This window comes from Pyrus communis, chromosome 15, assembly GCF_963583255.1.
Source record: "Pyrus communis chromosome 15, drPyrComm1.1, whole genome shotgun sequence".
Taxonomy (NCBI): Eukaryota; Viridiplantae; Streptophyta; class Magnoliopsida; order Rosales; family Rosaceae; genus Pyrus; species Pyrus communis.
The window spans coordinates 11,543,443-11,557,973 of NC_084817.1; the positions used below are offsets into that span (position 1 = coordinate 11,543,443).

At 36.0% G+C, this 14,531-nt stretch overlaps 2 protein-coding genes across 2 annotated transcripts; both read left to right on the forward strand.

Moving 5' to 3' along the window:
- The first annotated feature begins 917 nt into the window (after window positions 1-917).
- LOC137718318 (ER membrane protein complex subunit 7 homolog) lies at window positions 918-3,541 on the forward strand. The gene is made up of 7 exons (XM_068457842.1): window positions 918-1,125; window positions 1,228-1,274; window positions 1,834-1,942; window positions 2,098-2,161; window positions 2,257-2,373; window positions 2,468-2,576; window positions 3,217-3,541. Exons 1-7 carry the CDS (start codon window positions 1,031-1,033, stop codon window positions 3,306-3,308), a joined length of 633 nt encoding a protein of 210 aa, XP_068313943.1. The 5' UTR covers window positions 918-1,030; the 3' UTR covers window positions 3,309-3,541.
- Window positions 3,542-4,049: 508 nt separating this feature from the next.
- On the forward strand, window positions 4,050-9,270 carry LOC137718547 (hydroxyproline O-galactosyltransferase HPGT3-like). Its single transcript, XM_068458099.1, has 12 exons — window positions 4,050-4,406; window positions 4,591-4,654; window positions 5,043-5,092; window positions 5,188-5,375; window positions 5,894-5,954; window positions 6,113-6,185; window positions 6,513-6,636; window positions 6,723-6,810; window positions 7,552-7,602; window positions 8,228-8,299; window positions 8,485-8,597; window positions 8,850-9,270. The coding sequence occupies exons 1-12, from the start codon at window positions 4,282-4,284 to the stop codon at window positions 8,870-8,872; spliced, it is 1,032 nt and encodes a 343-aa protein (XP_068314200.1). The 5' UTR covers window positions 4,050-4,281; the 3' UTR covers window positions 8,873-9,270.
- Window positions 9,271-14,531: the final 5,261 nt, after the last annotated feature.

Below are 14,531 nucleotides of genomic sequence, written 5' to 3' on the forward strand. Positions count from 1 at the left end.
CTGCGGTTATTTATTCATAACCATTTATGCTCATACTCGCATAATCATTTACCTGTTGGGTAATTGCCTAAACGGTTATCCCATACCCATAATCATTTATAAACGGTTAACCATACCTATAACTGTTTATAAGCGGTTAACCATACCCATAACCGCATACCAATTTAACCGTAACCGTTTAATACCTGTTTACCCATTTACCCTTTTTAACCCGTTTATCTTCTTTTTTATTTATTTATTTAATTTTATTTTATTACCATTATCCATTTTTCACCCGTCTACATGTTTTTTAACAACTTGAAAATTTAAAAAAAAATTGTCATAATTTTCTTTTTTTTTGACAATTAAACACCGTTATAGGTACATTCATCATACATTTCTGTATTTAAAATTTTTAAGTCCATATACCATTCCAATAATTGAAATAATAGTTTACGGACGATATTTTTAACTGTTACCAATGAAGATAAATATAATATTTGCTAAGTATTATTGGGTTACAAAAATTGTTTACCAGACATTTCTGTCAAAGTATTTATGTTAATTTCACGGTTACCCGCAAGGAATTTAAATTAATTTGGTGAATTCCTTGATGATGAGAATCATCATTCCTGTAACAGTGTTATTGAGAGAAGGACCGATGAATTCCTTGCTAATTTATTGGGTGCTAAGTATTATTGGATCGAGAACATGATTTGTGTTAATTTTACATATATAAAATAAATTGATAAACGGTTACCCGTTTATAACCGCAGTTAATACACATAACCGCCCATTTAAATTTCATAGGTAAACGGTTATATCCATAACCATTTATTTATCTAAATGATTATCTATAATCGTAACCGTTTAATTTAAATAGACAGGTAACCGCGGTTATCCATAACCTATGGTATTTGCCCTAGTCAGAATAAACAAGTGCAGACCTGATTTCGCCGGCTACAACAAAAACACAGCAAGCTGCGTAACACCAGATCCTCAAAACTCTCTCTCTCTCTGAAACTCTCGCAAAACCTCTCACTGTTTCGTTATGGCGCGGAGCTGGAGATCCAATCCGGTGGTTCTCGTGCTTTTCCTACAGCTCTGCTTGTCGCTCATCTCTTCGTCGCTCGCAGTTTCTCCCGGGTACGATTGAAAGTTCTTCTCTTTTATCCATACGAACTACGACTCATCAACGATTTCTGAAATTAATTTTGTTCAATATTCTAATTAAATTATCTGTTGCAGGTCTGCCGACGGATACACCATTCATGGCAGAGTGAAGATCCCACCCAGTAAGTCTTTCAATTGAATTTAGCTTCCTGTTGACTGTAATTTGTACCCTTTCGTTTTTACAGAAAAGTTTGAAAAATTATGATTTAGTGTGCAGTTTTTGGTGAATTTTTCGTGTTAGACGAATCAAATAGTTAGTTAAATTAAGAATAAGAATGTGAATTCAAAAAGACTGAAAAATCTGAAATTTTGATTGATTTGTTGTTGTATTGGGATGAGGAGATAGATGTAAACTGATAAGGGCTTGTGGAGTAGGACTGGTTTCCTGTTAATTTGATCGCTTCTGGTAGTTTGTGAGGTTATGGATTTTTACCCTGATTTTGGATGAGTGGTTCCAGTGTGGACTCAGAACTAGCTAAATTTGTGGTAGAAGATTTGCTCTGGGAGGGTTAGTCTGGATTACCCTCTACACTTCAATCACCGATATTAAACTCAAATTTCTTCCAAGGAAAAAGTTCTTTTACTGTTGCATTCTGTCTATTAGTTAATCGGACTGTGTTTCTTTCTTCTATGACACAAGTGCGTAGCCCATGTGTTTTAAGTCACAAATTTTTTATGCAGGTCTCGGGGTGAAAGGGTTTGCACCTTACGGAAAAATATCAAATATCAAAGTCATACTAAATGGTGGTCAAAGTGTTACCTTTCTGAGGCCTGATGGATTTTTTACATTGTATCCTATTTGTTCTCTTGATAAGGATATTTCTAATGCTGTTTTTGTATGTGCCTTGTGCGTATGTGTTTGATATTATATCCCGTATTAGAGAATCAAGAAATGATATATTGATTATTATGTATACCACGTTTCCTTAACGTGAGCGCTTAAAGCCATAATGTGCCTGCGGGGACTCATTTGATCGAAGTGTCTGCGATAGGCTATTTCTTTTCTCCGGTGAGATTCCTCTATATAATTGCCTCAATTCTTCGTGAAATGGAAGGATCACAAATCTGATATCCCCATGTTTTCATTTTCTTAAAAATGTTAAGGTCCGAGTTGATGTTAGTGCTAGAAACCCAGGCAAGGTTCAGGCAGCACTGACTGAGAATAGGAGGCCTCTAAATGAGTTTGTTTTGGAGCCATTGAGAGAGGAACAGTATTATGAGGTTGGTTTCGGTTTTTTCATTCTTCTTTATATGTTCATCACATTTCTGTATCGTTATGACTGTTTCACCACATGTCATGTTTGTGTAATTGCAGATAAGAGAACCCTTCTCCATAATGTCTCTTGTAAAGAGCCCCATGGGTCTGATGGTTGGATTTATGCTAATTGTCGTATTCCTGATGCCGAAGTTAGTGGAGAACATGGGTAAGTGATGTATGCTTGTATGGGTTTTAAAATTTCATCTACGAGATTGAGACTCTGGTGTGCTTTAGATTTACTTCCATCAATAATATTCGTAGGGACTCGGTATTCTCTTTTGAGAGTTATCTAGGCTGAATCCTTCCCTAATGGCATATAGCATGTTTTCTTACCTTCATCAATTTTTTACTTTTTACTCCTTAGATGGCTGTACAGTATTTAAAATGCACTTGATTGTTACTTTTAACTGCTGATTTTTTCCCCTCTATGTATAAATCGCTTGCAGTTTTATCTCCTCCAGTAATACCTTTGTTCGAATGAATGGCATCTGTTTTGATATTATTACACATGCCGTTCATATTCATCCCTTTTTGTGTCCTATCATGCTTGTTGACGGTGGTGTGTTTTGGTAGAGTATACATTTGTAAGAGTTGATGAATAAGTAATTTTTATATAAATCGCTTGCAGTTTTATCTCCTCCAGTAATACCTTTGTTCGAATGAATGGCATCTGTTTTGATATTATTACACATGCCGTTCATATTCATCCCTTTTTGTGTCCTATCATGCTTGTTGACGGTGGTGTGTTTTGGTAGAGTATACATTTGTAAGAGTTGATGAATAAGTAATTTTTATGGTGACAACAGATCCTGAAGAAATGAGGCGAACACAAGAAGAAATGAGAAACCAAGGCGTTCCCTCACTGGCAAGTTTGTTACCTGGTGCTGCGAGGAGTTAAAGATTAAAATGGAGAAGTTGGAACCCTCTCTGCAATGGAGGACTTATGTTTTCCTCTCCAGAAGCTGGGAGCTTGTGTATCTTTACGGTTACGAAAGAAATCCAAGAAATATTACGAATTGGTCTCACTCTTTTTTTTTTTTTTTTGTTTCCTTCTGTTTTGGCTAGGACCGTGATGCTATAATGTTCGTAATGTGTTTTTGATTCTGTATTTGATGGTTTAGCGTTGTCTTTGATTCTGAAACGTTTTTATTTATTTATTTTTTTTTGGGGTCAAAGTAAATTAGAATAATTTAGAACATAGCAAATGATGAATTGTGGTATTGTTGTGCTTTGAAGAAAAGCTGATTCTGCTGTGCTGTAAGAATAAGCGGCTGTGAAATAAAACAGCAGAGTGTTTGGTAAACTTTTTTGTAAAAGTGCTTTTGAAAAAAAAAAAAACAGTATTATAGTGTTTGGTAAACTTTTATGTAAAACACATGTGAAAAAAAACCGATTTTTCAAAGCTGGGTTTTGCATCTTCTTGTTTTTGGCTTTTTTTCATCCAAAATTGTGAACATACCAAACTGGTTGGCTACTTAGTACTGCAGTTTAACGTTATTCATTTTCACCAGTAAGTGAAATGTTTTAAATTTAATTTTTGTTAAAAATGAATTTAAACTACATTATTAATAATTTATTATGAGCGAACTGCCACCCAGATAATATCATGTTGAAAAAAAAAAAAAAAAAAAAAATCGGCCCTAAAAGGTAACCGCTCCAAATTTCCAACCAAGCCTCTACCCTTTTCTCTCTCGCGGAAAATTCAAAGTTTATGATTTCAGATGCCTTCCAAATTCCGCATAACCTAATGCAGTTTCAGAATCCCTGTCCGAATCAGTAAATCCGCCACTAAATCTGCACCTCCGATTTCTCCACCGAATCATTGCTTTGCACTCTTCGCTCTTTCCGTCTCTGCTGATTCGGAATCCGGGATGGAAGGCTTGCCGACGATGATGAAATCAGAGCGGCGATGGCGATCGAAGCCGCTTCAGACCTCCAAGCCCTCCATTCTCATGGCCTTCTTCTCCTGCGTCGCTTGGCTCTACGTCGCCGGCCGGTACGTTATCTCCTTCCAAAATTGTTTCCAAAAATGCACTCTTCCAGCTTTAAATATTCAAGGTTTACTATTCATATTCAAATTCCTGAGCTTTCTGTTTGATCTGATACAATTCAGTGTCGATCGCGTGTTAAGAGTTCATGGTAATTAATTATCAAGTTGATGACTTGTTTGGGAAATGCAGGTTGTGGCAGGATGCGGAGAACAGAACAGTGCTTTCTAATCTTCTAAACAAGCACTTGGGCCAGGTTTGATATCGGATCCTCTTTGTTTGGAATATTTTTTATTCGAGTGATATCGTAATTAATTTGATCTAAACGACGGGAGCGGGATTTCAAACTTGGCTGTAGAGTTTAGAAGAACTCGGGGCAGGTTTGATTTTGGATCCTTCTTGTTTGGATTTTTATTTTTATTTTTTTTATTCTTGCGATATTGTAATTAATTTAATCTGAACCACGGGAGGAGGATTTGAACTTGGGTGTAGAGTGGAGCACGCAGCTCTTTTGTTTCAAACTTTAGTATAAAGGTTTTGCTTTTTTCGATTTTGATTTCCCAAGCTAATCCAACCGTCGAGATGAAATTGCGAAAATTGGTGAATTTTATTTTTAATTCAATATTACTTCTGTGATGTTTCAGAGACCAAAGGTTCTCTCGGTAGAGGACAAGTTAACAGTGCTTGGATGCAAGTATGCTCTTACTTTTCATTTCTCTTTGATCGGTTTATTTGAGTTGTGTGTAGTTTTAGTGTCCGTATTAAGGGTAGCAATTTGTAATTTTGTAGAGACCTGGAGAGGAGGATTGTGAAAGCTGAGATGGACTTGACGCTGGCCAAGAGTCAAGGGTACCTCAAGAACCACTTGCAACAAAAGGTGTCTTCTTCTGGCCGATTGCTCGCTGTTATTGGAGTTTATACTGGATTTGGTAGTCATTTGAACCGAAATATGTTTAGAGGGTCTTGGATGCCTAAAGGTCAGTTGGAATTTCTGATGGCAATTTATACAGATTTACCACGTGTTCTCTCTCTGACTAAACTTACCGTGGCATCGCTTGAATTCAGATGAAGTATTGATTCTCAATCTTTTTACTTACACTCCTCTGGTTTGAGTTTTATGTTCCATCCTGTTAAAAGTAGCCCCTTTGTGAAAGTCAAGGTATTTTTTAATAATCCCGTAGTGTTCATTCAGGCAGTCCCTTGGCCTAATTTGAGTAACAGATGTTAGAATGAGTTGTACTGTATGAATCAGGTTAAAGCTGTTAGATATGCATACTAAGACAACCATTAAGGTGCAATTATCGGGTTACATCAGGCATCAATTGCAGGTTAACTGAATTAATTTACCATGGTAAACCCCCAGTGTTCAACAACAGGCACCTTCTGTGTATGTAGCGGTGGTGGTAGATAATGTGGATTCATGATTACTGTAGTCATTTTAAGTCAAAATTAAACTGGTTTACTAACAACCATTGGATCCTATTGGCCTTTGCAGGTGATGCTTTGAGGAAGCTAGAAGAAAGAGGAATAGTAATACGCTTTGTAATTGGTCGGAGGTTTTTCTTCGCACTTTAATCTCAATATTAGTACCATGCATTCCTGATTCTTATTATTGTTTTGTTTGCTTGGTCGAGTCACTATGCTACTATAAGTGTTATACCTGTGGTAACTATGGGTACACTCTTCTCATAATCTTTTTGCTTTTAACTTGCAGTGCCAATCGGGGTGATAGCTTAGATCGGAATGTTGATAAGGAAAGTCATTTGACAAAGGATTTCTTGATTCTTGTAAGCAGTACAATCTTAGGGTTACTAAAACATATATGTTCAATCTTTTACCCAAGACTGAAATGCCACACATTGTGATATTATGGTACATTACTCGTAATACCCATTAAAAATATGCGGGGAAATTCTATAGCTAAATTTTTGGAAGTCGGTTTATTGGATGCATGGTGGAAGTTATGTCCATATGTGGTGATTAGGCTTTTATTGTATTATGTTGAATCCTTGATAATATGTAATAACTAAAAGTTCAACATCTAATCATAGTTGTAGGATTCCTCTTATATATTTGAAAATATATAGTTCTAAACTGTAATATTGTTATATCAGGAAGGTCACGAGGAGGCTCAAGAAGAGATGCCCAAGAAAGCAAAGTTCTTCTTCAGTACTGCAGTTCAGAAATGGGATGCGGAGTTTTATGTCAAAGTTGATGACAGTATCAATCTTGATCTTGGTACAACTTCGACTCAAGACTAGAATCCAACTTATTCATCAGAACTTTTCATACATCATTGAAAATATCTTTCTTGACCTAAACAGAGGGGCTAATTGGACTTCTTGAACATCGTCGTGCTCAAGAAGGTGCTTATATCGGCTGCATGAAGTCAGGAGATGTGATTTCTGAAGAGTATATACTTTACCATCCTATATCTTTGTGCAACTTGATATTATTTTCCACTTTATTTCTAGATCTTGAGGTCCATAAGACCATCTCCAACCCATGGGATAAAGCTTAAAATATAAGCTTTAAAACCCTCCTAAACCATCTCCAACCATTGGGCTAAAATAAGCTCTGGCGAGAAAATATATCTTTGGGCTAGATTCTCCCCCCCCCCCCCCCCCAAAAGGATTTAAGCTTGGCTTAAATTATTCTGGACCCACCAAAACTGTCATATTTCAAACATTTGTTTTTTGTTTTTTACTTATAATCCAACGGCTATGATCAAATGAGATCAAATCTAATGGTAGAAAAAAATTTGACGGCCCAAAATTAAATCTAATGACTAAAATAATTTAAGAAAGTTATTTAAATCAAATTTAACTTTAAACTTTATAAATACCTATGTATTTGTATGATTTTTAATTACTTATCAGAATTTAAATATTTTTAGATTATAATGTTAGTACAAATAAATTAGGATAATCTACATAAATTTTATTTTCAAAAAAGTTACTGCCAAAAAAAAAAAAAAAAAAAAAACAAGGCTAAAATCATTGTGATAATCTCGGGCTAAAATTTTAAGCCATTAGGGTTGGAGGAGAAAAGCAGTTTCTAGGTTATGGCTTAAAATTTTCTGACTTAAATTTATAAGCTTTACCCCCAAGGGTTGGAGATGGTCTAAGGTTATACAACTGTTTTGGTCTGCAGGGGAAAGTCTTGGTATGAACCTGACTGGTGGAAATTTGGGGATCAGAAATCGTAAGTGATTGAACCTAAGGAAGAAAACTTCATCTATACTTTATTATGTGTTGATTACTTGATCCAGATGTGTGCACACACACCCACGATTTGGCTCTGGTAAAGTGCCAATACATGGAGGTCATTTGAGTTTTTTTAATCATGGTGATAGGAAGAAATCTGATGGCCTAAGATTTGCTCCGTACTGGAGCCTCTGTTTGTGTATGTGTTTATGTATGTAACTATGTATGCGCATATCTAGAGAGAGATTGGGTGATAGAAAGAAATCTGATGGCCTAAGATTTGCTCCGTACTAGAGCCTCTGTGTGTGTTTGATGTCTGTAATACCCATATCTAGAGAGATTGTTTTTGTCTCTGATTTTCTGTAGAGTTATGTCATGTCTGGACTGCTAGTCCGGGATAAAACATTCTCAGTTTGATTGTTTTAATGCTGATTGAGAAAGACATATAACCGTCCAAGAGCAAATTATGCATTATAAAGAGATTGACAAGTTTGACCATTCTGTATATTTCTAGTAAACATGTACAATATACCGACAGGCTAAGAAGATTTTTGTTTAAATTTGACAGTTCTATGTACTGGTAGATTTGGTTATATCATTCTTACCACTTCTCTCCCTTTCAGGTACTTCCGACATGCGGGTGGTTCCCTCATTATACTATCCAAGAACTTAGCTCAGTATATCAACATAAACAGGTTTGTTCTCAATGCTATTGCTGGGGAAAAGAGTTCCCAATGTTATCAAGATGATCATATGCTTAGATTGTATTGCATCGTGGCTTGGGAGAGTGATTTTAATTGTGGCTTGGGAGAGTGATTTTGTTGGACTTATTTGTGCTTTCATTATCCTGTGACTTATTTCTGTTTCCTTTCGTATGCAGTGCATCATTGAAGACTTATGCTCATGATGATGTATCAGTGGGTTCATGGATGATGGGTATCCAAGCCACTTATATAGATGACAACCGCCTTTGCTGCGGTAGCATTAGACAAGGTAAATTCACTCCATCTTTTTTTTTTTTTTTTGCAGTATAAAAAGTCGCCTATCTTGCCTGAACTGGCCTCGGTTTTGGAAATTTGAAATGATAAAAGTATGGATGCCTTTCAGGTCTTCTAGCTTGAAAGAAAATACTAAAATGGAAAGAAAAGGACACTTTAAATTGATGTAAAAGCATATGCTTAAATATTTGACTTGATGGATGCAACTTGTGTTGACAATTGCCATTTAACTCTTCCAATTTTGCAGACAAGGTGTGTTCTCTGGCTTGATCAAAGCGGAAATAAATCTTTCGGTAGAAGAGAAATTGATCTGTTCATGCAACTTTTGCTTGAACATGAGAATGGTGTTTGAATCATGATGTTCATACTTACGTTCAACTGGGGTTGCTACGAGGGTCGCAGTGGATGTGCACATCATTCTTTTCATGTGTGAAGATCGGCTGGAATTTTTACACCGCCCGTTGTGGTAGCAAATAGCTGTTGAATGTGAGTGATAGCATGATACTTTGTAAGATGAACTTCATCTGTTCTTTAGTGAATATATGATAGCTTGGTCTCTACGCGGTTCCATCTGGGCCGTCCATAGGAGCAATCCCCACAGCAGCTAAATCTTTTCTAATTGTATGTGATATTTCATATTCTTTGTTCATCCTCGCTGCATTTCTTTCCTCAATTTTTTGCAATACTTGATCTTCGGTTAACTTGGCACGCTTCAAGGCTTTATCCCTAAGCTCCTGCAGAATCTGTAGCATAAAAAAGTTCACGTGTCGCAGAAAAAAAACGTATTTAACAGAAAAAATAGGTGTTCTGCGACAAGCCCAAAAAACTCATAGAAGTATCAGAGTACTGGGCTTGTTCGTAGAACCCTATCTAGATTTCTTGTGGCACCAGCTTCTGTACCTCCGGCTATGTTATGATCTTGTGATTACCTTGGTCACAAGTAACCAATTTGGGGGTCAATTTGTAATTGTCTGGGGTTTTAGTGCAATTTACATCTCTTTATGTATTCTGTTTTAGTCATTTGGCTGTTTGTGCCCACGTGGCAGCTCACATCAGTGTAATGAGCTATTATATAAAGCTCTACTTTCTTTTTTTCTTTTTTTTTGAATCAAGAAAAATATATTAAAAGGATAACTTTCTGTGCTTGAGAGATAGCTGTCCATATACTGATAAGGGATGTATGGATTCTCGGGAAGAGAGGAGCCGTGGTGGTCCCTCCCGGACCGCCTGGATCCCACGAGTGAATAGAAAGTTGGATCTACATTGGATCTCACCTGAATCGCCCCATCTATCCTCCTGAGTACAAGTTTGGTTTCGAGTACAACCGTTCCTTGCAGAATCAAACTGAAGAACATGAAGAGCAAATGAAAGAATACAATGATCCTAAATATGACAATCAATAATAAGAAGACCTTGGTTAGCGAAGACATTCGTCACTAAGTTGGCCTCTCTATAAATATGTTTCCAGTCAATGCAATAAAAATTGGTTGCTGTCCACTTGTTATCTTCAATAATAGGAACCAGATTTTATGGCGTCGCACCGCGGTCTAACAATGACTGAATGACTAACTTTAGATTCACTTTCAACTGTAATCTTTGTATAGCCCTTCCTCTTAGCAAAAAGAAGGCCCTCTTTAAGAGCCCTAGCCTCCACTTCATAAATAGTGGCACCATCCAGATTTAAAGCTCCACCTCCAATAATTTGTCCATTATGATTCCTTAAGACAAATCCCCCCGTCACTTGTCCCCAGCCATTGAACCGTCAAAATTTAACTTAACAAAACTCTTATACGGCAGATGCCATTTAACAATTGTGGAAGCATCATTAGTATTTCTTCTCAAACCTTTACCATTGGCTTTAAGATTTCTCTCACCCATAGATATAGCCAATAACTTAGATCTTGCTAGGATGGGAAAAACATTTATGAACACCATAATATTACAGTAATTCCAAATTTGCCAACAAAGGAGCAAAAACAAGCTCAAATCACTAGGAACTTGCTTATCAACATGCTTTAAAGAATTTAGCCAGTCTACTGCCGAGTTGAAGTTAGCATTAGTGAAATTGCCCGACTTAATTGAACAAAGGTCCCAAATCAAGTTAGTGACACCACAATTAAAAAAATAAATGCATCTGGTTCTCGTCTACAAAATTACAAAAAGGACACATCTTATCACTATTAATTACAATATGACTTAATCTTTTTCTAATTTGAAGTCTTTCACGAATGAACAACCATGCAAACATCTTAACTTTAGGAGGAATATTAAGTTTCCACATCTTATTAATTAACTTATGCTTTGTAGATTGAGTCAACGTCCCTTTTTGGATCCAAGTAGCTAATTTAACAGAGAACTTACCATTTGTATTTGGACCCCAAACAATCACATCTTTGGAATCCTGCAAGGGAATTGTAATATTACAAATTTTCCTCACAATTTCATTAATAACCACTTGCGAAAGTTTTCTCCTATCCCAACAATAATACCCCAACAATAATTATCAATAAATTCATTAACTTTCAAGTCCCAATTAATGTTTTGGTTGTCAATATTGGGTAAGAGATGGAACAACAGGTAAGGAAAAACCCAATTGTGGGACCAGAACAAAATGTCCTTACCATAACCCACTCTCCATCTCATACCCTTGAGAATAACATCCCTACTTTTCAAGATATCTTTCCAAGTAAAAGAATGATTTTGTCTAATTTTATTATATAGAAAATTTTACTTTCTAAGATACTTACTTTTTACTAACTTCACCCACCAGTTATCCTCCTCAGTCATTACCTTCCAACCTAACTTAGTGAGACAAGCATTATTAAAATGATCTAGTCTTCTAACTCCTAAACCTCCTATCTTCTTAGGAGCACAGACTGAATCACAAGCCACTAGAAAGATTTTCTTGTCCTTACCCCATAAAAAATTCCTACACTTTTTATTAAGCTTATTGACAATCTTGTCAGGACACTTATAGCAAGACATAACATGATAAGGCATACCTGTTGGGTTAGAGTTAATTAAAGTAAGTCTCCTCGCTCTCGAAAGAGTGCTTGCTTTCCAACTAGCTAATTTTCACTTAACCCTCTTAAGTAACTCATTACCATTAACTTGGTCTTTCCAGAAAACAATATTATGAATTCCTAGATACTTACCAACAATAGCTTTATGTTGAATATGTAAAATATTAACAATATCAATTCTAGTTGGAGAAGTGGTATTCTTGGAAAAATACTAGGACGACTTATGAAAGTTTATTTGTTAGCCCGCCGCTTTAGAAAACATATTAAGGATTTGAAGAATATTCCTCACACCCCTCGGCGTGGCCTTAGTAAACAGGAGACAGTCATCAACAAACACTAGATTTGAAATTTTAAATCCTCTAGATGAGGACAAAATACCAATATGAGACTTCGGATGATTTGTTAGGGTATTGAGGTGTCTAATTAACTGTTCCATACAAATGATGAAAATATAAGGGGACAAGGGGTCCCCTTGTCTAATTCCCTGCTTCGAATAAAAATAACCATGAGGTTGCCCATTTATAAGCACAGAGAAGGAAGGAGAAGTAATACATTCCATAACTAATTCAACCCAAAGATTAACAAAACCAAATCTAAGAAGAACATACCAAATGTAATCCCAGTTTAAGTAATCATATGTCTTTTCCAGATCCAGCTTGACACCTATAGCTCCAGTTCTTCCGTTCATCCTATTGAAACCAGAAAACATTTCGCGAGCAATAAGAATATTATCCCGAATGGCTCTACCTGGAACAAAAGCACCTTGATTGTGAGAGATGCAAAGATCTAACAAAGGTTTTAGTCACTTAATGATGATCTTTGTGATAATTTTATAACTAACATTACACAAACTAATAGGCTTATAGTTACTAATAGTTTCCAGATTATCTATTTTAGGAACTAAAGCGATGTTGGTATGATTTATGAGTCTTAAGCTGGAACCATTTTGGAAAAAATCTTTGACCAAATAGGAAACAAAGTCCCTAATTTGGTCCCAGCAACCATGAAAAAAGGCCACACTCAAACCACCAGGACCCTGGGCTTTAAGAGCTCTAATACTACTCCCAGCATCCCAAAATTTCCTCATCTGTAAAAAGAGAGAACAAACTTTCATTATGATGATTAGAAATACAAGGTTGAATAATATTCACTAAATTACTTAGGGCAGTACTTGAGGGAAGACTGTCATAGGAAAAACACTTTTTAAAATTGTGCACAAAAACCTGTTCAAGGCCCTGACCAGTAGACCACCAAAAACCATTCTCATATTTGACTGTTGTAATTTCATTAATTTTCTTACGAATAGTAGCCTTAGTTTGAAAGAATTTAGTATTCTTATCCCCAAGTTGCAGCCAATTAGTTTTAGCTCTCTGGGCCCACATAATTTATTCACAAGGTAACACGTGATTCAATTCATCTTGAAGAAATATTTCCGTCATCAAATCAGCAGAGTTGTTACTCATAATTTGCTTTTGAAGCTCATCAATTTCATTTAACAATTCTTTCTTTTTCTCCTTTAAATTGCCAAAAGTGTCCTTGTTCCATTTACAAACTAGAAATTTAAACTTACCAGCACACACTCTGAATTTATCTTTAGGATTAATACTAGGGTCACAATGCCAAGAATTTTGCACAAATATTTTAAACTGAGGATAGCCTCACATTTAAACGAGAAGTAGTTATTCTTCTCCTCTTTAGAATTTAGAGATAATAAAATAGGACTATGATCAGAACAAAAAATAGGATAGTTATGCAAATGATATTATGGAACATATTTAACCATAAAGGGTTAGCCGCCACCCTACCCAATCTCTAAAAAACAACTGAATGATAGTAGGACAATTAGTCCAAGTAAAAGGAACTCCAGACACATTTAAAGACAAAAGGTTACCACGATTAAGAAAATTGATAAAATTGTTCATGTCCATGGTATGGGTTTGATTACCTCCAACCTTCTCTGAAAGATCAACAATATTGTTAAAATCTCCAACTAAGCACCAAGGACTATGAATTGGATCTAACTTGAGGACCTCCTCCCACAGGTCACACTGCATATGTTTTTGGGGAAAGGCATATATGAAAGTAACTATTTGCTCTAAATTAGTAACTAAGTCCTTCATAGAATAGTGGATATATCTCAGAGAGGAAGAAATTATGCTAACAAAAACCTTCGTACCATTCCAACATAAGCATAGGCCCCCAGATCGGCCAATTGGATCACAGTAAAAAATATTGCCAAAATACTTGGATTAAAAGTTCCTAGGGACCTTATGAACAACCACCTTAATCTCCATCAAGCAAAAAAAGTCCAATTTAGCTAAACTACATACAAAATTAAAATTACTAGGAAATAACTTTCTCCTAATACCCCTACAGTTCCATGCAAGACACTTCATCAATCTAATTCTTCAAGATAACTAAACTCTTCCTTAATTGCAATTTCCTTTTGGATTCTCTTTCTCGGACTCATTATCCTAACAGTGGCATGAGGGGCACCATCACTAGGCCCAGCTTTAATAGCATCCTCCTCACAGACTCTTTTCTTTGGATTCATCATTCCTATTTTGGGCCTTGCACTCACAGAGCCAACCTCTACATTAAGAAAAGCAGAAACCATATTTCTAGTGTTCTCCCTAGTTTCAGCGTTCTCAATTTTCACATTTGACATATCAACAACCAGGTATAAAGCAAGATCATTCATAACATCAAAGAGATCAAAATTAATACTTTTATAATCACAAACAAGATTATTGCCACATGGCAAGATAAAGAACTCATCATCACCAAACATAGAGTCAATAAAATTAATACTAGAGATAATTATCCATCTATCCCCATCATTACCTTAAGCATCCCATGAAAATTAAATCTTATTTTCACAATGTCAGGTTCTTGCATCAAACCTT